The sequence below is a fragment of the Pongo pygmaeus genome, chromosome 1 (genome assembly GCF_028885625.2).
Source record: "Pongo pygmaeus isolate AG05252 chromosome 1, NHGRI_mPonPyg2-v2.0_pri, whole genome shotgun sequence".
In the NCBI taxonomy this organism is placed as follows: domain Eukaryota; kingdom Metazoa; phylum Chordata; class Mammalia; order Primates; family Hominidae; genus Pongo; species Pongo pygmaeus.
The window spans coordinates 215,022,474-215,045,949 of NC_072373.2; the positions used below are offsets into that span (position 1 = coordinate 215,022,474).

The 23,476-nt window shown below is 52.4% G+C and overlaps 1 protein-coding gene across 1 annotated transcript; it reads right to left on the reverse strand.

The window, feature by feature from the left end:
• Window positions 1-589: 589 nt before the first annotated feature.
• Window positions 590-5,185, reverse strand: SRARP (steroid receptor associated and regulated protein). The gene is made up of 2 exons (XM_054436815.1): window positions 5,036-5,185; window positions 590-3,489 (listed from the first exon to the last, which is right to left on the reverse strand). Exons 1-2 carry the CDS (start codon window positions 5,115-5,117, stop codon window positions 3,062-3,064), a joined length of 510 nt encoding a protein of 169 aa, XP_054292790.1. The 5' UTR covers window positions 5,118-5,185; the 3' UTR covers window positions 590-3,061.
• Window positions 5,186-23,476: the final 18,291 nt, after the last annotated feature.

A 23,476-nucleotide genomic window follows, 5' to 3' on the forward strand; every position in this document is an offset into this window, starting at 1 on the left:
GCTGGGTGCCTGGCATAAAGTAAACATTCATTATTCCGGATGAAAGAAGTATTGGTTAGAATGAGTTTGGCTTCTGAAAAACAGACCCACTGGTTGGCTGGCCCCAAGGCTTTAGTCCCAGACCCAGCAGGTCCACACCTTCCCTGTCCAGGCCTGGACCCAGTGTCTTCTAGTCTGATGAGAGGGCGACACCTGCTGGTGAAAAGCCAGATGTGCAGCCACAGGTCTCCTTTCTCCTTGAGGGTCTCAAACTCCCTCTGCAGCCTTGTCCTTGGGGCCTTCAGGAGAGTGGAATGGGCATATATCGCCCAGATTGAACTGCGTCCTCCTCTCTAGTCCAAACCATTGCTCTCTTTTGTCAGGATTAAGACTCAGCCTCCTGTGCCTCCTCCCCTGCAGGCAGAAGGCCCGGAGGGATCCTTTTCAAAGGTACATCTGGCCATGACGCTGTCTGCTCACAATTTCCAGTGCTGCCATCTGGGAATAAGAGCTAAGATCTAAAGGTCTTGTTGCGGCCTGCCAGGCCTCACCTGATGCAGCTCCTGCCACTTTTCTTTTCTTTTTACTTTTTTTTTTTTTTTTTTTTTTTGAGACCGTTTTGCTCTTGCTCTTGTCACCCAGGCTGGAGTGCAGTGGCGAGATCTCAGCTCACTGCAACCTCTGCCTTCTAGGTTCAAGCAACTCTCTCACCTCAGCTTCCCAAGTAGCTGGGATTATAGGTGCCCGCCACCATGCCCAGCTAATTTTTGTATTTTTAGTAGAGACGGGTTTTTGCCAAGTTGGCCAGGCTGGTCTCGAACTCCTGACCTCAGGTGATCTCCCCCCGCCTCCCCTGCCTCGGCCTCCCAAAGTGCTGGGATTACAGGCATGAGCCGCTGTGCCTGGCCTCCTGCCACCTTTCTGATCTGTTTGTTTTGTGTGTGTGCATTGCCTGTCTCCCCCAACTAGTGGATAAACTATTTTGTGGCTGGGCCTCATTGTCTTATTCAATGCTCCATCTCATGGTTTAGCCCAAAGCCTGGCATTCAGTGGGTGCCCAATAAATACTTGGTGAATAAATGAATGAATGACGATTACCCTAGACAGACTGAACGACTGGTCCTTCTGCCCAGAGCACTCCCCACTTGCTCCCCCACCCCATCCTTTTGTATAGCTTAGTCACCGGTCAGATCTTATTTTCTGCATCACTTCCTGCAGGAAGCCCTCCCTGATCTCCTCTCTCTAGAGTGGGCTGGTTGTCCTCCAGCATCATTCTGTGTTGCCCTTACTGTTGCACTTCTCAGAAGCTATGGCAATTGTCTGCTTTCTTTCTGGCCTCCCCCACCTGGCTGTGAGCTCCTTGAGGACAGGGTTACATTTATTCTCTGTGTGTCCCCTCTGCCTAGAAGAGATGCTACCAGGATGAGAGGGTATATACTTTACAGTTACGAGCAAGAATATGGGCATCAGACTTGCCTGAGTTCTAATCTCAACGGTACCAGTCTATGGAACTTTGAGTCCATTCTTCAACCTCTCGATGCCTCAGCTCTCTAACCTATAAAATGGTCACAAATGTAGTGAGTGCCCATGTTGTTTCTCTGACACAGAGTAAATGGTCAATACATGTTAAATGTTAGTAGCTAGTATTTGTAGGAACCTAGTAAAATAGTCATTGAATAAATTAATGACCAGGTACGGTGGCTCACATCTATAATCCAAGCACTTTGGGAAGCTGAAGCGGGAGGATAGCTTGAGGCCAGGAGTTCAAGACCAGCGTGGGCAGCACAGTGAGACCTCTTCTCTACTAAAACTCAAAGAAGTCAAGCTGGGTGTAGTGATGCACCTATAGTCTCAGCTACTCGGGAGGCTGAGGCAGGAGGATCACTTGAGCCCAGGAGTTTGAGGCTGCAGTGAGCTGTGATTGTTCCACTGCACTCCAGCCTGGGTGATAGAGTGAGACTCTGTCTCTAAAATAAATAAATACAGAAAAACTCAGTGATTTTTATCTGGGAGCTTTGAGACTGACTTCCTTAAATAGGTTGCTTTAGGGTTTCTCACAGTGCGGTGCATCTCTTAGACTCACACACACCCTCACACCCACACCAGTAACTCCACCTCCTGCTCAGGGAATACGATTGCCCTGAGGGGTGAACCTCTTCCCCCCCACCTTTTTTTTTGCTATCCCTAGAGGGCAGCATGAGCCTGGTATGCAGTAGATGCTCAATAAATAACATGTCTTGTTTTCATTCGTTCAAATATGATACTCTATTTCTGAGCACCTCCCTCCCTTTTGAGAAGCCAGGTCCCCTTAATTCCCATCTCAGATCCCCAGGTCCCACCTGGGCTGCCTTCTGGGATGGAGTTTCCTGGAGCCAACTTCCCTGAGCCTCCCAGCCCCCACTGGCATGGCCTCGAGTCTCCCCGCGTGGTATCCCCTGCCTTTGCAGTGACCTACACGCTCGCCTCTGAACCAAGATGCAGCAAGAAACCCGTTGCCCCTCCCCGTCACGCTGGGGCATTCTGATCACTGCTCTGGCCTGCCCTGGGGTAAGATGACAGCAGGTGGCCCTGGGGAGGGTGGATTTTCTCAAGGCTGGCCCCTTCTCATCTTTTAGATCACACTTTGTTGCCTGCGCAGAGAGGCCCTTCCCAAGCACTGCATCAGGAAAGGTCTTCACCCCAATCACTCTCCATCTAGCATCCTGTTTCAGTTCCTGCAGAGCATTCGTCACTGTTCAAAATCATCTTCTTTATTTATTGGGTTACTTTATTTATTTGGGGTGGGTTCCCTCCACACCCACCCCAAAAATACCACCTCCAAGAAAACCATGGTATCTCCCCAGCACTTTGCAGGGCCTGGCATGTGAAGATGTACCAGTAATATCTGCTGTATGAATGAATGAGTCTCTTCATGTGCAGGTGCCTTATCCTGCCTCTGCCACTCGACGGATGTTTCCGATGCCCCTTAGCGGATCTAATGATCTTTCCTTGACTCAAGCACAAAAGACTCCCGCTTAGCTGGGGAAGCAGGGCCAGGCCCTGGGAATTGCAGCCTCTGGGCATCAGAGCCCGGCCCTTCCAGCTAATCGGCCTGCCCACAGACACAAGAGGAGAGGGCTTTCAGCGAGTCCTTGACTGTTCCCCAAGTTGAAGACCTCACAGGCGCAGCCTTCACGGGTTTCCCCTTAGCCTCGGGAACCTCCTGGGGGCAGAGCGGGCTGACCGGGAAGGAAGCTGAGGCCACAGCCCCTCTGCAGAGCGGCAGGGTGGCCCTGGCCTGGTCAAGGCATCCCCCACCCATGGGGGTCACCCGAGTCAGATGGGGCCAGTTTTCCCCACAGAACACGATGTAGGTCTTCATTGGTGGGGTGACAAGCCCTCGATTGGGACTGGGGGCTTGGGGTGGTGATGGGGTTGCTGCCAGGGAGAGCTGCTTCCCGTGGGTGCAGTCAATAACAAAAGTCAGGTGAGCCGTGGGGACGGTCTTCTGATGCCCGGCCAGCTTCCCACCTAGAAGGGAGGAAAAGACCAAAAGTTAGCACAAGCAAGGGACTTTTTTTTTCCCCCGAGACAGGGTCTCACTCTGTCGCCCAGGCTGGAGGTCAGTGGCACGATCGTGGCTCACTGCAGCCTCAGCCTCAGGGGGCTCAACCGATCCTCCCATCTCAGCCCTCTAAGTAGCTGGGACTACAGGCTCATGCCACCACGCCTGGTGAATTTTAAAATTTTTTGTAGAGATGAAGTTTCCCTATGTTGCCCAGGCTGGTCTCAAACTCCTGGACTCAAGAAATCCTTCTGCCTCAGCCCAATCAGTACTGGGATTACAGGCGTGAGCCACCGCAACCGACCGGGACATGGTTTCCTGAATTCATTTGTTTACCATTCGATAGGGTTTAACTGAGTTGGTTGATACACCAACAGAGGAGGACAGTCAGGGTTTAACTGTATGGATTTCAGCATCAGAGAGACCTGAGTTCAAGTCTCCACTTATCATCCATCCATCTGCCTTCCAGGAGCACAGAGTCCAACATGTCAGTGTCTCTCAACTTTGCTGTTCCCATGAGCTGCCTGGGGAGCTTGTTAAAATGCAGAGTCTAGTGCAGTGGGGCTGGGGTGGGGCCTGAGACTCGCGTTTCTAACTAGCCCCCAGGGGATGCCAGTTCTGCTGGTCCATGGACCATATGATGAAAAGCACAGTCCTCAACCCCAGAGAGGAAAGCCCTGGCCATCTTTCCAGGTGAGGAAACTGAGGCTCAGCCTGCACAAGTGTTGGTGGGTCCCAGGGAGCATCTTGCTACTCTCCTCCTCCCCACATAATCTTGTCCACAGCCTCAGAGAATCCCATCAGTACCTGGTGGCATCTGCCCTGACAATCCCCCCGCTCAGAGCCCAGCACAGGGTAGAGGGATGGAAAAACCAGCCAATAGACTTATCAGTGAAGCAGATGTCTGAGCAAGTGTATCTGAATCCAAAGCCTGTGCTCTTAAAAAGGTAACTTTTTGAGTTACCCAAATAACATACACATCCATTCTCTTAGCTACGTGCTGTGAACCACGACGTGGGCTCAGAAGGAAGCTTATATTCTAGTAGGTTGGCTAGCACAGGAAATAAAACAAGCCCGCCCTTGGCTTGAGAATCCCAGCAACCCAAGGGAGGTAGCATGTTTGCCATCAGACCCCCACCCACCCCCAGCTGGTCTTTCTTTCTTTCTTTCTTTTTTTTTTTTTTGAGATGGAGTCTCACACTGTTGCTCAGGCTGGAGTGCAGTGGTGGGATCTCAGCTCACTGCAACCTCCGCCTCCTGGGTTCAAGCGATTCTCCTGCCTCAGCCTCCTGAGTAGATGGGATTATAGGCACCTGCCACCACACCCAGCTAATTTTTTGTATTTTTAGCAGATATGGGGTTTCACTATGTTGGCCAAGCTGGTCTCGAACTCCTGACCTCACAATCCGCCCGCTTTGGCCTCCCAAAGTGCTGGGATTACAGGCATGAGGCACCGCACCCAGCCCCCAGCTGGTGTTTCTGTGGGGCTGGGGTCCCTTTGCCGCCTCTTACCGGAGCTGGTCTCCAGGCCTGTCTCACGGATGGTGCCTTTGAGGTTGGCTCTCCAGTCCCTGGGGTCTTCTGACGGGGCCATGTGGTTAATTCGGCGCCTGCCTAGCTCCGGCAGGAGAGGAGCTGTCCTCGGCCACTCTTTCAGGTTGTGGCTCCCCCACTGCGGGACCAGACCTTTTATACTGACCGGATCCGGATTCTCTGAGTGCATTCCACCAGGAGCCAAAGGAACTGGCCCAGAGCAGTCAGAGGATCGCTTTGATCAACAGGGTTATGTCAACAGGATTATTGTTGGGTCAGTGGGAGGCAGGCCTCCTACCAAACAGACCAAACAGACACTATTTCTACCAAGTGCAGCTGCTTCCTCATTTAGGATAGGCCTCTGGAACCTTCTCATCGAGCCTCAGTTTCCCAAACCTCAGTCATTGTCCAGTGGTTTCACCAGTTTGGCTTTTTCCCCTGTCTAGGAACTATACGTAATACTACTTAATTCACATGTCCTTGAAGTCAGCCAACTGTTTTTACTGAAAAAGAAGTGCACTTGGCCAGGCGCGGTGGCTCACACCTGTAATCCCAGCACTTTGGGAGGCCAAGGCGGGTGGATCACAAGGTCAGGAGATCAAAACCATCCTGGCTAACACGGTGAAACCCCGTCTCTACTAAAAATACAAAAAATTAGCCGGGCGAAGTGGCGGGCACCTGTACTCCCAGCTACTCCGGAGGTTGAGGCAGGAGAATGGCGTGAACACGGGAGGTGGAGCTTGCAGTGAGCCGAGTTTGCGCCACTGCACTCCAGCCTGGGCGACAAAGCGAGATTCTATCTCAAAAAAAAAAAAAAGAAAAGAAAGAAAGAAACAGAGAGAAGTGCACTTTATTTATTTATTTATTTATTTTGAGACTGAGTTTTACTCTTCTTGCCCAGGCTGGAGTGCAATGGCACGATCTCAGCTCACCGAAACCTCCACCTCCCAGGTTCAAGTGATTCTCCTGCCTCAACCTCCCGAGTAGCTGGGATTACAGGCTTGCACCACCACACCCGGCTAATTTTGTGTTTTTAATAGAGACAGGGTTTCTCTGTGTTGGTCAGGCTGGTCTCGAACTCCTGACCTCAGGTGATCTGCTTGCCTTGGCCTCCCAAAGTGCTGGGATTACAGGTGTGAGCCACCGTGCCTGGCCAGAAGTGCACTTTATTTTAATTTTATTATTATTATTATGTTTTGAGGTGGAGTCTTGCTCTGTTGCCCAGGCTGGAGTGCAGTGGTGTGATCTCAGCTCACTGCAACCTCTGCCTCCTGGGTTCCAGTGATTCTCCTGTGTAAACCTCCTAAGTAGCTGGAACTACAGGCGTGTGCCACCACGCCTGGCTAATTTTTTTTTTTTTTTTTAGTAGAGATAAAGTTTCATCATGTTGGCCAGGCTGGTCTCAAACTCCTGACCTCAAGTGGTCCACTTGCCTCAGCCTCTCAAAGTGCTGGGATTACAGGCATGAGCCTCTGCACCTAGCCTATTTTATTTTATATCTGCTACTGGCCCAGATGAAAGAAATGCACTTGTATTGCTGTATTAAATAGAAACAGTATCACTTCCAGAAATAAGAGGTACCTATGCCTGGTAGCCAAGTTGGCCACCAAAGATGTCCACACCTTAATCCCCAAAGCCTGTGAATATATTACCTTATTTGGCAAAACGGACTTTGCAGACGTGATTAAGAGTATGAATTTTGAGGAAAGGAGATTATTCTGGATTATGTGGGTGAGCTCAATCTAATCACATGAGTCCTTAAAATTGGAGAACCTCGCTGGGCGTGGTGGCTCACGCCTGTAATCCTAGCACTTTGGGAGGCCGAGGAGGGTGGATCACCTGAGGTCAGGAGTTCGAGACCAGCCTGGCCAACATGGCAAAACCCCGTCTCTACTAAAAATACAAAAATTAGCTGGGCGTGGTGGCACACGCCTGTAATCCCAGCTACTCAGGAAGCTGAGGAAGGAGAATCGCTTGAACCTGGGAGGTGGATGTTGCAATGAGCCAAGATCGCACCACTGCACTCCAGCCTGTGTGATGGGAGCGAGACTCCATCTCAAAAAAAAAAAAAAAAAAAAAAAATTGGAGAACCTCTTCTGGCTGGATTAGAGAGATGTGATAACGGAAGAAGGCCAGAGAGATATGAAGTGAGGACTCAACCCTACCTTGCTGGCTTTGGAGGCGGAGGACGGGGTCCTGAGCCAAGGTATGCCATTAGCCTCTAGAAGCTGGGAAAGGCAAAGAAAGGGATCCCCCCTGGAAATTCCATAAAGAAACCTTCCTGCCAGCACCTTGATTTTAACCCAGTGAGACCCACGTTGAACTTCTGACCTACAGAGAAAAAATTTGTGTTGCTTTAAACTACTACATTCCAATAATTTATTTGGTATCAATAAAAAACTAATACACTGTGCAAATAACAGAGAAAATAAAAAAATTTAAATTTTAGCTAAATTTTGTTGCCTGTGTTACACGACTTAAAAAGTAACTGGGTAATTTATATCTTACTACAATGTCTTGCTTTCTTCAGGGTCTCACTGTTGCCCAGGCTGGAGTACAGTGGCACAGTCATGGCTCACTGCAGCCTCGACCTCCCGGCCTCATGCAATCCTCCCACCTCAGCCTCCTGATTAGCTGGGACTACAGGCTCATGCCACCTCACCCGGTTAATTTTTAAAAAAACCTTTTGTAGAGATGGAGGGTCTCACTATGTTGCCCAGGCTGGTCTCGAACTCTTGGCTTCAAGTGATCCTCCCATCTCAGCCTCTCAAAGTGCTGAGATTATAGGTGCGAGCCACTGTGCTTGGCCTACAGTTGTTTTTTTTTTTTCTTTGAGATGGAGTTTCAGTCTTGTCGCTCAGGCTGGAGTGCAATGGTGCAATCTCAGCTCACTCCAACCTGCAACCTCCGATTCCCAGGTTCAAGTGATTCTGCTGACTCAGCCTCTGGAGTAGCTGGGATTACAGGTTACTGCCACCACGCCCAGCTAATTTTTGTATGTTTAGTAGAGATGGGGTTTCGCCATGTCAGCCAGGCTGGTCTCCAACTCCTGACTTCAGGAGATACTCCTGCCTTGACCTCCCAAAGTGCTGGAATTACAGGCGTAAGCCGCTGAGCCTGGCCCCACAATTTGTTTAAAGAAGTAACTGGACACACGTGATAGTAGGCACCTCTGATACCATAGGACAAGAAGGGTACTTTATGTCTGTGGTCTCCTACCCCAAAATTCCTAACCCCAGTCTAAATATGAGAAAAACATTGGACAAATCCAAACTGAGGAACATTCCATAAAATACATGTACAATCCCCAAGCTCTCAAGATCATGGAAAACAACGGGACACAAAAACTGTCACAGACCAGAGGGTACTAAAGAGACATGAAAACTTGCTACAATGGAGGTATCCTGGATTGCATCTTGAAAAGGGCATTGCAGAAATACTGGCGAAATCTGAATAAAGCCTGGAGTTTAGAGGTTAATAATGTACTGATGTTGCTTTCTTAGTTTCGACAAACATTCCATGCTCATGTAACATGTTGACAATAGGGGAAATTGGATGTGGTGTGTACAGCTCTGTACAACCTTTGCAGCTTTTCAATACATTGGAAATTATTCTAAAATTTAAAAATTATTATTGGCCAGGCACGGTAGTTCACGCCTGTAATCCCAGCACTTTGGGAGGCCGAGGCGGGTGGGTCACTTGAGCCCAAGAGTTCTAGAACAGCCTGGGCAACGTGGTGAAACTCCATCTCTACTAAACATACAAAAATTAGCCAAGCTTGGTGGTGCGTGCCACAATACACAGTGCACAACCATAGCTCACTGGAGCCTCAAACTCCTGAGCTCAAGCCATCCTCCCGCCTCAGCCTCCCAAGTAGCTAGGAATACAGGTGCACGCAACTATGCCCAGCTAATTTTAAAAGTTTTTGTAGAGATAGGGTCTCCCTATGTTGCCCTGGCTTAAAAATTATTATTTTTTTTTTATTTATTTGTTTTTTTTTTTGAGATGGAGTCACACTCTCTCACCCACGCTGGAGTGCAGTGGCGCAATCTTGGCTCACTGCAACCTCTGCCTCCTGGGTTCAAGCGATTCTCCGGCCTCAGCCTCCTCAGTAGCTGGGATTATGGGCGCACACTACTACGCCTGACTAATTTTTGTTTATTTTTAGTAGAGACAGGGTTTCACCATGTTGATCAGGCTGGTCTCGAACTCCTGACCTTGTGCTCAGTCTGCCTTGGTCTCCCAAAGTGCTGGGATTACAGGCGTGAGCCATCGCACCCAGTCAAAAATTATTTTTCAAACTGCGTACAGTGGCTCATGCCCGCAATCCCAGCACATTGGGAGGCCGAGGCAGGCGGATCACTTGAAGTCAGAGGTTCCTTGCCAGCCTGGGCAACATGGCAAGACCCAGTTTCTACAAAGACTGAGTGGCTCGGCCCTGGTGCAGTCACATAGGTCCCTGCTAGCTGAGCTGAAATTAAAACCCATTCACGGCCGGGCACAGTGGCTCACGCCTGTAATCCCAACACTTGGGGAGGCCAAGCCAGGCGGATCACCTGAGGTCAGGAGTTCGAAACCAGCCTGACCAACATGGAGAAACCCCGTCTCTACTAAAAATACAAAATTAGCCGGGCGTGGTGGCACATGCCCGTAATCCCAGCTACTCGGGAGGCTGAGGCAGGAGAATTGCTTGAACCTGGGAGGCACAGGTTGCAGTGAGCCAAGATCGCACAATTGCACTCCAGCCTGGGCAACAAGAGTGAAACTCCATCTCAAAAATAAATAAATAAATAAATAAAACCCATTCAGTCTGGCTCCTACGTGGCTCATGGGGCCTGTGGACTGGACTTTCCTTTTCCCTCCACACCCCATCCGCATTCAGTCCACGAGCAAATCACGCAGGTGGCACCTTCACAATAATCCTGAGGTGGCACTTCTCACCACCTGCCTTCTCCCACCTAGTTTGAGCACCCTTCGTCACTTACCTGGACTAATCAGCTCGTCCCCCTCTTCTCCTCGAAGGTGTGATGTGGCCTGTTAATGCCCGAGCCACAGCTGAGCCTCCTCTGCCCAGGACCCTCTGCTGGCTCCCCAGCTACTCTGAGTAACAGCTAGAGCTTTGCAACAGCCACAGGCCTTTGAAGCTGGGACTTCTCTCCCTGAACTGCCTGCCACTCTCCCCTGCTCACACCAGGCTGGATGCAAACTTCTCCTCTGGGTCTCAAGCATACCGATCACGCTCCTGCCTCAGGGCCTTTGCACGAGCCATTCCCGCTGCCCGGAATGCTCTCTGGCCAGATAGCTGCTTGGCTGACCCATCACCTCCTACAAACCTTGCTCAGACCTTGCCTTGAACTCTTGGCTTCAAGTGATCCTCCCATCTCGACCTCTCAAAGTGCTGAGATTATAGACGTGAGCCACTGTGCCTGGCCCACAATTTTTTTCTTTTTTCTTTGAGACAGAGTTTTGCTCTTGTTGCTCTTGTCGCTTGGCCATGCATCTAGAGGGCATCCAGCACAGAGTATGTGCTCAATAGACAGGTGAAGAAGGACAATCCATGAGACAGCTGTCCCTCTCCCAGGACCTTGGGAAATGCTGGGGATGGGGAAGATGTTCAGATGTCAAGAGGAATAGGGTCTAGTGTCTGGGCTCTCATTTGAGTGCTCTTCCTGTTCACAGGAGTGGATGGGCTGCACAGTTGGAGCAAAACCGAGATGAGTTTTAAGGGCCACTGAGCATCTTCCCCACTGGCAGTCTTTCCCAGTGTCCTGGGAGATGCACAGCTGTCTCCTGTGTTGTCCTGGATCCCTGGAAGATGGGCCACGCTTGGAGGTAGAAGGAGAGCTCAGTGGGGAGGGGGCAGAGAAGGGACTGCCCAGATGTGACACATCTGGAGTCTCCAAATCTGCACCAGGACAGATGAGTAGAGCTGCATTTTCCCACCCTGCTCATATCAGCCTTTTGTGAACTTTGTTTCTGCCCTGTCTGCATTGCCCTTAGGTATTCATTGCAACCTGTTATCACTGGCCATAGGCATTCTGCCCTTCCTTCACCTCTCTCTTCTCCATCCCTTCCTTCTTCCTTCTTCATCTGTGTATTGAGCACATACTCTGTGCTGAACGCCCTCTAGATGTGTGGCCAGGGTTGTCCTCATTGACGAGGCAAGATCTGAGCAAGATTTGTAGGAGGTGATGGGTCAGCCAAGCCGATATCTGGGCAGAGAGCATTCCAGGCAGTGGGAATGGCTCGTGCAAAGGCCCTGAGGCAGGAGCGTGATTGGTATACTTCAGGCCTAGAGGGGAGCTCTGCATCTGACCTGGTGCGAGCAGGGGAGAGCCGCAGGCAGCTCAGAGAGAGAAGTCCGAGGTTCAATGACCTGAGGGCATTGCAAGGCTTTAGTTCTCACTCAGAGGAGCTGGGGAGCCATTGAGCAGTGCAAGAGCCAAACTGAATGGGTTCCAATTTCAGCTCAGCTAGCAGGGAGCTATGTGACTGTACCAGGGCTGAGCCAACCCACCTATGCGTGAGTGACAGCACCTCACGGGTTCCAGAGCTCACATGTCCATGGTCCAGCTTAGTGCCTGGCATGCCGAGAATACTTGAGAAATGGCAGCTAAGGACTGTTGCTTCAGGAGGGTCTCTTCTCATTTCCAAAGAGGTCTTCTGCTTGGTGAAATGCACACAGACACTGGGCAAGTATGTGTTGAGCTTCTAATTTCTCCCAGACACTGGAGACCCATCCATAGACTGACAGAGTTCCCTGCCCTTGTGATGCACTCCCCTTGAGGAGACAGATGATGGGGACATGTAAGGAGCTAAGATATCCTGAGCTGGGAAGGAGGGGAGCAGGGGCTGAGGGATGGAGGCAGCTGGTGGGGGCAGGTGGAGGTGGCCGGGATGCCTGGAGCTCCGGACCGGGGCCAGACTCTGCACTGCTCTGCTTGAGGACCTAGCTGGGCTCTGACTCATGAGGGCAGACAGTGGCCAGGGTGAGGCTGGCGCAGTGCAGCCCCTTCCCCACTGCTGAAGACGTCACCTTTGTGGGGTGGGAGCACAGGCTTTGGGCAGTTGAGAGCCATCCTCATCCTAGAGGTGGTTGTTTCTGGAAGCAAAAATCCGGTGTCTATGCTCCTGGGACAGGGGAACCTTGGGGCCTCGCGTCCTCCCCATAACCTTCGCATTGGGCAGCAAAGGCATCTTCCTGTTGAGTCTGAGGGAGAGAGAAGTGGTATCACTCGCGGTGTCAGCTTTCATCTCACTTGGTCCTCACAGTGGCCCTGTGAGGTAAGGACCATGATCAGCCCAGTTTACAGATGAGGACACTGAGGCTCAGAGAAGTTACATGGTTTGCCCAAAAACACTAAGTGGCTGAATGGGATTGAACCCAGGTCTTTCTGAGACAGCCCAAGCTGTTGATGGAACCCTCTGGCTCACGGATGAGCAGGTAAAGTGAACAAACACTTTAGGATGCTTATCTGGGGGTGACGGTGCAGGGAATTGAGACTTCTATGGGGCCCGAAAGATTTACAGTTGTCCCTCGGTGTGTGTAGGGGAATCAGTTTCACCACCTCCCACAAATACCAAAATCCACAGATGCTCATGTCCTGATATAAAATGGTGCAGTATTTGCATATAGCCTAAGTACATCTTCCCATAGACTTTAAATCATCTCTAGATTACTTATGCAATCACATGTCAGATAACGATGTTTCAGTCCATGCCAGAATGCACATAGGATGGTGGTCCCATAAGATTATAATGGAACTACCCTATACAGGTGCACCATCTCTAAAAATTGATATCTCGAAAGAGATGGGGTCTTTTTATATTGCCCAGACTAGTCTAGAAGTCCTGGGCTCAAGTGATCCTCCCAGCATGGCCTCCCAAAGTACTGGGATTGTAGGTATGAACCACCACACCTGGCCAGGTGTACCATTTTTTATCATTTATACTGTATTTTTATGATCCTTTTCTGTGTTTAAATACACGAATAGCCACCATTGTTTTTGTTTGTTTGTTTGTTTGTTTGTTTGAGACAGAGTTTCACTCTTGTTGCCCAGGTTGGAGTGCAATGGTGTGATCTCGGCTCACTGCAACTTCTGCCTCCCAGGTTCAAGAGATTCTCCTGCCTCAGCCTCCCGAGTATTTGGGATTACAGGTGCCCAGCACCATGCCCGGCTAATTTTTTGTATTTTTAGTAGAGATGGGGTTTCACAGTGTTGGCCAGACTGGTCTCAAACTCCTGACCTCAGGTGATCCAGCTGCCTCGGCCTCCCAAAGTGCTGGGATTACAGGCGTGAGCCACCACGCCCAGCCCACAAATAGCCACCATTGTGTTACCATTGCCTACGGTACTCAGTACAGTAACATGCTGCAGAGGTTTGGAGCCCAGCAGCAACCAGCTCTACTCTTCAGCCCAGGTGTGTGTTTGGCTGTAGCCTCTGGAGGAAGCTAAGGAGAAGTGACCTAAAGGCAGAGGGTGAGTCTGAGGTGGGATCCCAGGACAGGTACAAGAAGTTACGCAAAAGCAGATGAAATCTGAAAAAATTTCACTATATTAATATAATTACTGCATTAATAACCTTAGATAATAGTTAACATTATTATTTAGTTAACAGGATTGCATCCACGTTAAATTAATTTTTTTTTTTTGAGATGGAGTCTAGCTCTGTCACCCAGGCTGGAGTGCAGTGGTGCGATCTCTGCTCACTGCAAGCTCCGTCTCCTGGGTCCACACCATTCTCCTGTCTCAGCCTCCCGAGTAGCTGGGACTACAGGCACCCACCACCACGCCTGGCTAATTTTTTGCATTTTTAGTAGAGACGGGGTTTCACCGTGTTAGCCAGGATAGTCTCGATCTCCTGACCTCGTGATCTGCTCGCCTCGGCCTCCCAAAGTGCTGGGATTACAGGTGTAAGCCACCGCGCCCGGCCCTAAATTAATTTTTTTAAAGAGATAAATTCTCACTCTGTCACCTAGGCTGGAGTGCAGTGGTGTGATCATAGCTCACTGCTTCCTGGAACTCTTGGGCTCAAGCAATCCTCCCGCCTCAGCCTCCTGACTAGATGGGACTATAGGCACATGCCACCATGCCTGGCTAATTTTTTTTACTTTTCTCTAGAGACAGGGTCTACCTATGTTGCCCAAGCTGGTCTCAAACTCCTGGGCTCAAGTGAACCTGCCGCAACCTCTCCAATTGCTGGTATTACAGGTGTGAGCCACCACAGCCAGCCCACATTTCTTAGTTTGGACAAATGTGCCATGGTAATGCAAAATGTCATTACCAGGGGCAGCTGGGTATAAGGTGTAGAGTACATTATACTGTCTTTTCAATTTTTCTGTGTATCTAAAATCATTTCGAAAGTAAACATTTATTTTAAAACATGAAGGTGGTTATCCTTCTGTGAGTGTAAAGTACAAAAGACAGGCTCACGGTGTCAACAGAAGTGAGGACACTGGTTGTGGGGCCGGGGGCGCTGGAGGGGCTGGCCATGGTTGGCTTTGTGATCTGGGGGCTGGTGTGTTCCATCTGTGAATGTCTTTCGAGCTGCACACTTACCAGGGATGTAAGTCATGTCTTAATAACTTTTCTTAAGTTTAACACCAAATAAAATGAGAATGAAAAGCTTGTTTGGGTTGCGGGGATTCAGTTGCTTATCCAGCCATGAGCCCTGGCCTAGATGCTTCTAGAAGCCTGGAGGGAACCGAGAACATTCCAAGTAGAGGTGGCAGAGCCAAGGCCCTGAGGTGGGAACACACCGCTGCATGTCTCTAGCTGTGAATGGGGTGCCCTGGTCGCAAGCAGTGCTGTGTGACCTGCAGGGCCAGCAAGTCCATGTCCGCATTATGGGTCAGTGCAGTGAAAGCCAATCTCAGCCCCCTCCGCAGTGTGACCAGCCTGCCAGCAGGTGGCCAGCTGGTCCATCCCAGGGACTGGGTGCGAGTCTCTTGTCCACAGACAGGGCGCTCAGCCATGGTGTCAGCCTGGTGAGCCTTGGTAAGGGCACGTGCAGGATGCTGAGCCTCTCCCGTCCCCATGACTGTTTCAAGGCCACTTGCTCGGTGGGCGCATCCAGCAGGCATGGTGGCCGGGAAAGAAGCAGGCTGCATCCACAGCGCGTGCCGTTTTGCTCGACTCAGGACCCAGAGCATCCTCTGTAGTAATTCTGTTCGGTGGGAGCACTGGGAACATGAGCCACAGATACCTTCCGAGTCTGAGCTGCTGAGGTGAGGGCTGCAGGGCGCCCTGCTGTCAGGAAAGCCTGCACCAGCAGCTGGAAGGCACGTGGTGGGGGCGCCTGCTGCGGCTGCAGCAGTGGCTGCGAGGCTTCGGGATCTCGCCCAGCTTCTGTGAGGTGAATGGTGACAGTGCAGAGCTCCACGGGGCCAGGGTCCCCTGCATGGTCATGCTGACTGCAGCTGGGAGCCCACCACACCCCTGGTGCCCCTCACTTCCCAGGGCTGGGGTCTAGTCCAGAACCCTCTTGGCTTGGGAATTTTGCCTTGGGTGAGGGACACTGTCCCACAGGTTGGGACAGAGGCCCCAGGCATGCTGCAGGCTGGCCGGGGCTGCGGGGACGCCATACTCACCTTTCTCTCTCGTGGCCTTGATGGGACTGGCTTCCCCATTGAACAGGATTTTCCGAGGTGTCTGGGGCTGTGGTGCAGCTTGCGGGGTGCCACCCTGACTCCTTCCAGACATGCCAGTCACTGGCCACCGAGGGGGCCGGACACAGGTGCCACGCTGCAGTCGGGGTATCTCCTGACCTCCCTTTTAGTCCTGATGGGCTGGGCAGGACCTGGTTTCGGGGTCCCCATGGGCTTCCTGGGCTAGGCTGTCCCATGGTCCTGGGGCTGTCCAGGACACATTTGGAAGGGACTTGGACCCAGCAGCTCTGTTCAAAATCATAACGGGGAGCAACAAGGGCCCCCCACATCCAAGTTCATAGGGATGGAGCCGTGGCATGGAGTTCCACTGGAGGAACCTCCGGGAAACCTGAGGTTCCCCCTGAGCCAGGGCCAGGCTGGGCACACCCTGAGTCCCCGGTGCCCCCAGAGAATGGCCTGCTGCCCTAGGCTCCATGGAAGCCCCCTCATGCCACTGGGCCTTGGCCTCACAGACAGTCCCATCAGGACAGGGTGTGAAAGGACGAGGCACCCATGGCGGGGAAGCTGACCAAACGGGCCACCCATGGTGGGGAAGCTGGCCAAATGGGCCACTGGAACCGGGTTGTCGGGCCGGGAGGGGACTGCCTGTCCCCCTGCCAGAGGGTCTTCGTGCCAGGTGAAGCCAGCACAGGCCTGGGTGCCAAGGACCCTTGCTCGGGTTTGGCTGAAAGAGAAACAGACGTGGTCACCATCTCCAGTGAGCCCATGCAGTCCTTTCTTGGCCAGGCTCCACCTGCTTGGATCTCTGGAGTCCTCAGGGTCTCTGTGTAGCCCCTGTGGTCTGACACTGAGGACACAACTGCAGGCTGCTGATCCCAGAGGGAGGGGTCTGGGCCTCCTGTGGTGGGAAGCTGTCGGGGTACAGCAGGTGGGTCCTGGGACTGCCCTCCCCCAGGGTTCAGGCTGGCTGGGGGCTTCCTGCCCCATGCCCTCATCCCAGGACTGTTGGGCCTGGGATACAGCCTCCAGTCAGAACTCAGGTGGGAGGGGCCTTGGCTGTCACCTAGTCCCCTCGCCACCTCACATGGGGGCCTGTTTCTACGGTGGGTGAGAGAGCCCAGATACAGAGCCCCCTCTGCCCTCCTGGGCTGCCCAGTCCATGCCAGGACTGACCGTTCCCACACCTGACTGAACTCTTGGCTCCAGCTCTGGGCCAGGGGTCCCCCCTGTTCCCACCCCCTAAACGCTCTGGGGGGGGGGTCAGGGACATAGATTCCCTTGTCTCCCTGGCTCAAGGCTTGTTTTCCTGGCACCCTTGGAGGGGTGTTCAGGAGTGAGGGGCCTCTGCTGTTCTCTGAGGCTGTCAGTGCTCGCAGGGAGGGGTGGGGGGGTCCCACAAATGGATCTGGTTCCTCCAATGCCCCTGAGGGCCCTTTGAGGGGGAGAATGGGACATGGTGGAAAGCGGGAGGGGGCTTGTTGGAGAGTCTTGCCCACATCCCCCTCCTGCTTGCACAGCACGTCCGGTACACACACACTGAGCACCTGCCCTGAGGACCGGGGGGCCTATTTTACTTTCTTAGAGTCCAGGAAGAAGAGGAGGGAGGAAAGGTGAAGAGGAAGTAGTAGTGTTGGAGGTCCTGGGCATTCCCCAACTGCTGACTGCCCCAAGGGGTGACTCGGGAGGGGACCTGGTGCTGCAGGCCACCTGGGGGTGGCAGGTCCCCAGGCTTCCTTGTTTCCTCATAGAGGCCCAAGGGTGTCTGAGAACTGCATCATCATCCAGGGCCTAGGTATGGGAGAACCGGTCCTGAAAACATGCCCACAGCCGCACCTGGACATCTTCATGAGGTGCTCTAGGGACAGGGTGGGCATCAGGCTAGGAGAGTTCCCTGGGAGGGGTCAGAGCCCATACCCCATTGTGACCTCAGCATCTCCCACTGGGGAGTGCTGGATCCCTTTGTGGCCACCCCACGGGTCCAGATGTGTACGGGAGGCTGTGGCTAGGGGGCAGCCTGAGCAGGGAAGTGCTCACCACACTCCCGACTTTCATCTGGGTCGTGTGGGGGATGGGCTCCCACAGGAGGGGGTATGTCACAGTTCCCTGCCCAGCCCACCCAGCCAGACCTCCCTCTGGGCCAGAGCAGAGGATCATGGGGACAGTGTGAGGAAGCTGCCACCGGGCCAGTCAGGGTCTGACCCCTGTGCTCCCCAGACCCCACTGGGCACACATGGACTTACTCCTCTGAACCTTAAAGGCAGTGCATGCCATTGGCATCAACACCTGTTCCCCTTCTAGCAAATACACATCCCAAAGGCTCAGGGTGAGCCTGAGAGAGATCTGTGGGGACAGCAGGTGTGGGAGGACCTGGCCCTTCCAGGCTAGAGGCTGGTGGCTCAAGCTGGGCCCACTGGAGCTTCCGTCCCCCAGTCAATGACCCTTCCCATGAGGGTCATCGGACCCCTTCAAGAGGCTGGGTCAGACGAGGTCTTGCAGCTCCTCGGGGGGAGCACTCATTTCAGTGGGGATGTGGCTTCTGGAGAGAGGGGATTCCCCAGGACTTGAGACTTCCTTGAGCCCTCCCAAGTGGGTCCTGGCCCAATCTGCCCATGAGGCTGGGCCTGAGCCCCAGCGTCTGCCGTGGGATGACCCCTCTTGGGCAGAGGGCTTTGCTTGTGTGTCCTGCAGATATCTGCCTGTGCCTCCTGTGGGCTGGGGGTGAACCGGACTCCTGGGCAGGGAGCAGGGCCCTGCAGGGCAAGGAGGGTCCCTGAGCCAGGGTCTCCCTGTGTCCCCTTACCCCATCGATCAAGCTCCAAAGCAACCAACCTAATGAGGAACCCTGAACGCACAGCCCTTCCTTGTCCTGATGGGAGGGACAGAGGTGCTCAGGTCCCTCTGGGCTGCCCTAAAAACCTCCCTCTTCCAGGGCCCTCTGAAGACCCTTCCCCAAGTGCAGAACACTGGGCGGTGTCCAGGGCTCCCTACACCTTCCCCTCCCCACACTCCTGGTGGACACACTGTCCTTAGCCCTGCTCTGTGGGAACTGGCCCCAGTCCCTGTGCCTCTGTCTCCTCCAGGGCAGGAAAGGAAACCCAACTTCAAATCCATGGAGAACCCCACGACCCAGGTCAGGCCCTGGCTGGAACTCAGCCTCTCACCAGCCCCATGAGGGTCTCCAGCCCCTGGCTCCTCCGGCCCCACAGGATGCAGAGCCTCTGGGGAAGAGCTGGGGGACCATAAACTCACTGCATGCCTCATGGTCTTGGGGTATGACATGGGTGCCACATGCTCCTGGTGGTCTTGGAGCCCCTGGACCCTTGCACTATTTGGGCTGTGGAATCCTGAGAAGCCCCCAGCCCATCATGAAATCAGCCTGCTCCCAAGATGTGGAACCATCAGCTGGAAGAGCTGGACAGCTGCAGAGGCCCCTGAACCCCAAGGTCTCCCACCCTCTCATCTGGTGACCCCACCATGCGGCCTTGGCCCTGGAGGGGAGGGGTGGGAATATCCCCTGAAGCCTGGCTAGAGGTGCTCCTGGGGGCCTCCTGGGCCATGGTGCTGGGAGGGCAAGCCTGACTTTGAGGCCATGACAGAGGGCGGGTGCTGGGCTTCGTGGTGGTCTCCTGGAAGTGGGGTCGGGCCAGGGGACACGGGATGGGGAGATGTTGCCATCAGGGCTTTATCGGCCCATCTGTGGGTACCAAGGGCAGCTGGAGCCCAGCCAGCTGGAGGGCAGGACCTTCAGGGAGGGGAGAGTCAGCTGTACAGCATCAGAGCCAGAGGGCGTTGCTCCAGGACACAGAGGGTGGCCACAGGGACGATGAGATGCCCTCTGTTGATGGGGGTGAAAGGCATCTGACTTGGGATCTGGGGGTCCCAGGTCAGCCCCGGGACCCTCAACAGAGACACACCCTAAAGGCTCCAAACAAGCTGGCAACACAAGGAAGGTGCCTTCACTGAAAGTTGAGATCACCTGCCCAGGGCGGCCTTCCCCGGGTCTGGCTGCGTGAGGCCCTGGGGGCAGCTATCCACCTACCCTGCGGGGAGTGCCTCTCACCAGCCAGCATCTGGGCCAGTGCCCAGAATATGTCCTCCTCAGGCAGATAAAGCAGGAACAAGGCGGCAACGTGGCTCAGGTCCCTGCAGTAGCCCACCTCCTGAGAGAGCCAGAGTTATGGTGGAAAGACATCACCTGAGAGGGCTGAGGTCACCTGGGAGGACTCATGTCATTGGAGAGGGCAGAGGTGACTGGGAAACTTCCTTTGAAGAAGAGGCTTCCTCAGGATGCAAATTCATTTTGTGACAAGAGCCATGTCCATCAGGCATTTCAACAACTTGTCCAAAATGTCTCCTGAGAGCACTTGTCCTGTGTGCGACACTGCCAAGCTTTGGAGCTCAGGGGTTGCCCTTAGTTCCTGGATCCAGAGTGACTTATGGAGCCTGTGCCTGGGGCTTTCTAGAGGTGGAGGCGGTGGGGTAGGGGGAAGGGCGGGAGAGGAGGCCTTGCATGGCAGAGTGCAGGGCAGGAAGCCAGCCAGGGACCCGTTTGCAGTGACTGCTCCCATCCCCACCCTGACCTCCAAACCCACCCCTACCCCACCCTGGTGCAGGGTCGGGCCTGGGCGGGTGTCCTCTGCTTTGGCCTCAGCAGATCACAAGGAGGAAGCCAGCAGCCCGGTGGGTGCACCACTCAAGCCAGTGGTGACCTATAGCTTCTGCTTCATGGATCGTGGGGCATCCGCCCGGGAAAGCCCAGGCACGCCCCACACCCCTGACCTTGAGGGCATGGGAGGTGGGGGACCAAGGTCCGGCAGCCCTATGCATGTGTCCTGAAAGGTGATCTAGGAGTCCTGTGTGCACCTGTCCAGGGAGGCCCAGAAGCCTGAACAGTGGCAGGGAGGGAGACAAGGAGGGAGAGAGAAGTGGAGAAGAAGGAGAGAGAAAGAGAGATGGGGAGAAGGGAGTGAGATTGAGAGACAGGAAAAGAGATGGGGACAGAGACAGGAGGCTGAGAGGAAGAGGGAGACAGACAGACAGAAAGACACAAAAGGCAAAGAGAGAGACAGGGAGAGAGAGGTGCATGAGTAGGAGTTCGGGTCACTCTTGATCCCAGTTCCCAATGCAAACTTAGGTCGCTATCACCTAACCACACATGCAATAAAGTCTTCTGCCTGCTGCTTATAGCCCCCAAGAACCCCTTCTCCTAGAGAATAAAATTTTTTTTTTTTTTTTTGAGAGAGGGTCTCGCTCTGTTGCCCAGGCTGGAGTGCAGTGGTGAGATCTTGGCTCACTGAAACCTCCGCCTCCCAGGCTCAAGTGATTTTCCTGTCTCAGCCTCCCGAGTAGCTGGGATGACAGGCGCCTGCCACCACGCCCAACTAATTTTTGTATTTTTAGTAGAGACGGGGTTTCATCATGTTGGCCAGGCTGGTCTCAAACTCCTGGCCTCAAGTGATCCGCCCGCCTCGGCCTCCCAAAGTGCTGGGATTAGGGGTGAGCTACTGTGCCCGGATGAATAGAACCTTTGACGGCTGCCCTTCCTCACTGGATTTTGGTTGTGTCTTCTGATAAACCATGATGATGTCTCTTTGTAGGAATGCTACCGATAAAGAGCCAGATTTGAGGAGGAGTAGTAACATGAGGCTTTCTAAACCATTCTCAGCTAAAAGTTTTTAAATTAAAGCTTTAAACTCTTTAGTAGTTGGATCACTGGCATCATCGGTGCTGATGCTAGCTCCCTTTCCTTTCTTTGATTCATTGTTTGAATCTTTTGAGGATCAAACAAGCATGAAGTTGAACTGAATAGTGCCTTCGCTCTTGATAGTCACATTCTCGGTAACTGGATTATACCTATAATAAAGGAGATAGATCAGAACCACACTCCTTTAGCTGAGGTACCCAAGCTAAAGGTAAGCACAGAATGTGTGGATCATTGGGATAAATGTGGCGCATCTTCCTAAAGAGATGAAATTTTAATGTTGAGTAATTTATTATTTTTTAATACGTTGATTAATAAAGAACAGACATGGATATACTACAAAATGTGAACAGTTTTTTAAAAATATTTTTTTCTGTTTGAGATGGAGTCTCCCCCCATTGCCCAGGCTGGAGTACAGTGGTGTGATCTCAGCTCACTGCAACCTCTGCCTCCTGGGTTTGAGTGATTCTCCTGCCTCAGCCTCCCGAGTACCTGGGATTACAGGTGCTTGCCACCACGCCTGGCTAATTATTGTATTTTTAATAGAGACGGGATTTTTACCATGTTGGCCAGGCTCGTCTCGAACTCCTGACCTCAAGTGGTCCACCCGCCTCAGCCTCCCAAAGTGCTGGGATTATATGCGTGAGCCATTGTGCTCGGCCTGGGTTTTTAAGATTAAGTATATGACTTCAAAAGAAAGTTAGTTCTTGTAGTGGATACTCACATGTCTCCTGGAATTTGAATTCACTTGTTTCCCATCAGGGTATATGGGTGGCAGGGCGCAGTGGCTCACGCCTGTAATCCCAGTACTTTGGGAGGCCGAGGTGGGAGGATCACTTGAGGTCAGGAGTTTGAGACCAGCCTGGCCAACATGGCAAAAACCTGTCTCTACTAAAAATACAAAAATTAGCCTGGTGTAGTGGCAGGTGCCTGTATATATTAATGCTTATTGCAATATTTTTAATAGCAAAAAAAGAAAACAACTAAAGTGTTTATCAGTAGGGAATTTATTAAATTGTGAGAGTCATAAGCTAATATTCTATTCAGCTATTAAAAGGAATGATGTAGATTTCTATTTGCTAATATGGAAACATTGCCTGATACTTTATGAACTACAAAAAGCAAGGTGCACATCAGAATGTATAGTATGATTTATCTGGCAAAGTGAAAGAAATAATAGATAAACTTGTATATGTAAAAACATATTTCCTGGCTGGGCACGGTGGTTCATGCCTGTAATCCTAGCACTTTGGGAGGCCGAGGTGGGCGGATCACCTGAGGTCACGAGTTCCAGACCAGCCTGACCAACATGGAGAAACCCTGACTCTACTAAAAATAGAAAACGTTAGCTGGGCTGTGGCGGTGCATGCCTGTGGTCTCAGCTACTCAGGAGGCTGAGGCACAAGAATTGCTTGAACCCAGGGGGCAGAGGTGGCAGTGAGCCGAGATCGTGCCACTGCACTCCAGCCTGGGTGGCAGAATGAGACCCTGTTTCAAAAACAAAACAAAATCAAAACCTTTATATGAATGTTCATTGGAGCATTATTAATAATAGCAAAAGTGAAAAGAACCCAAGTGTTCATCGGCTGAAAAATCAACTGTGGTGTATTCATACATTGGAATATATTTGACAATAAAAAAATGCTGAAGTACTGACACATGCCACAGCGTGAATGAACCTTGAAAATCAAGTGGCCGGGAGCAGTGCCTCACACCTGGAATCCCAGCACTTTGGGAGGCCGAGGCTGGTGGATCACTTAAGGTTAGGAGTTCCAGCCCAGCCCAGCCAACATGGTGAAATACATCTCTACTAAAAATACAAAAATTAGCCGGGTGTGATGGCGTGCACCTGTAATCCCAGCTACTCGGGAGGCTGAGGTAGGAGAATTGCTTGAACACAGGATGGGGAGGTTGCAGTGAGCTGAGATCGTGCCAGTGGCACTCCTGCCTGGGCGACAGAGTGAGACCCTGTCTCAAAAGAGAAGGGAAGGGAAGAGAGGGGAGGGGAAGGGAGGGGAGGGAAGGGGAAGGGAAGGGAGGGGAGGGGAGTCAAGTCACAAAAGACCACATGTTGTATGATTCCATTTATAGGAAGTGCCTAGAATAGGCAA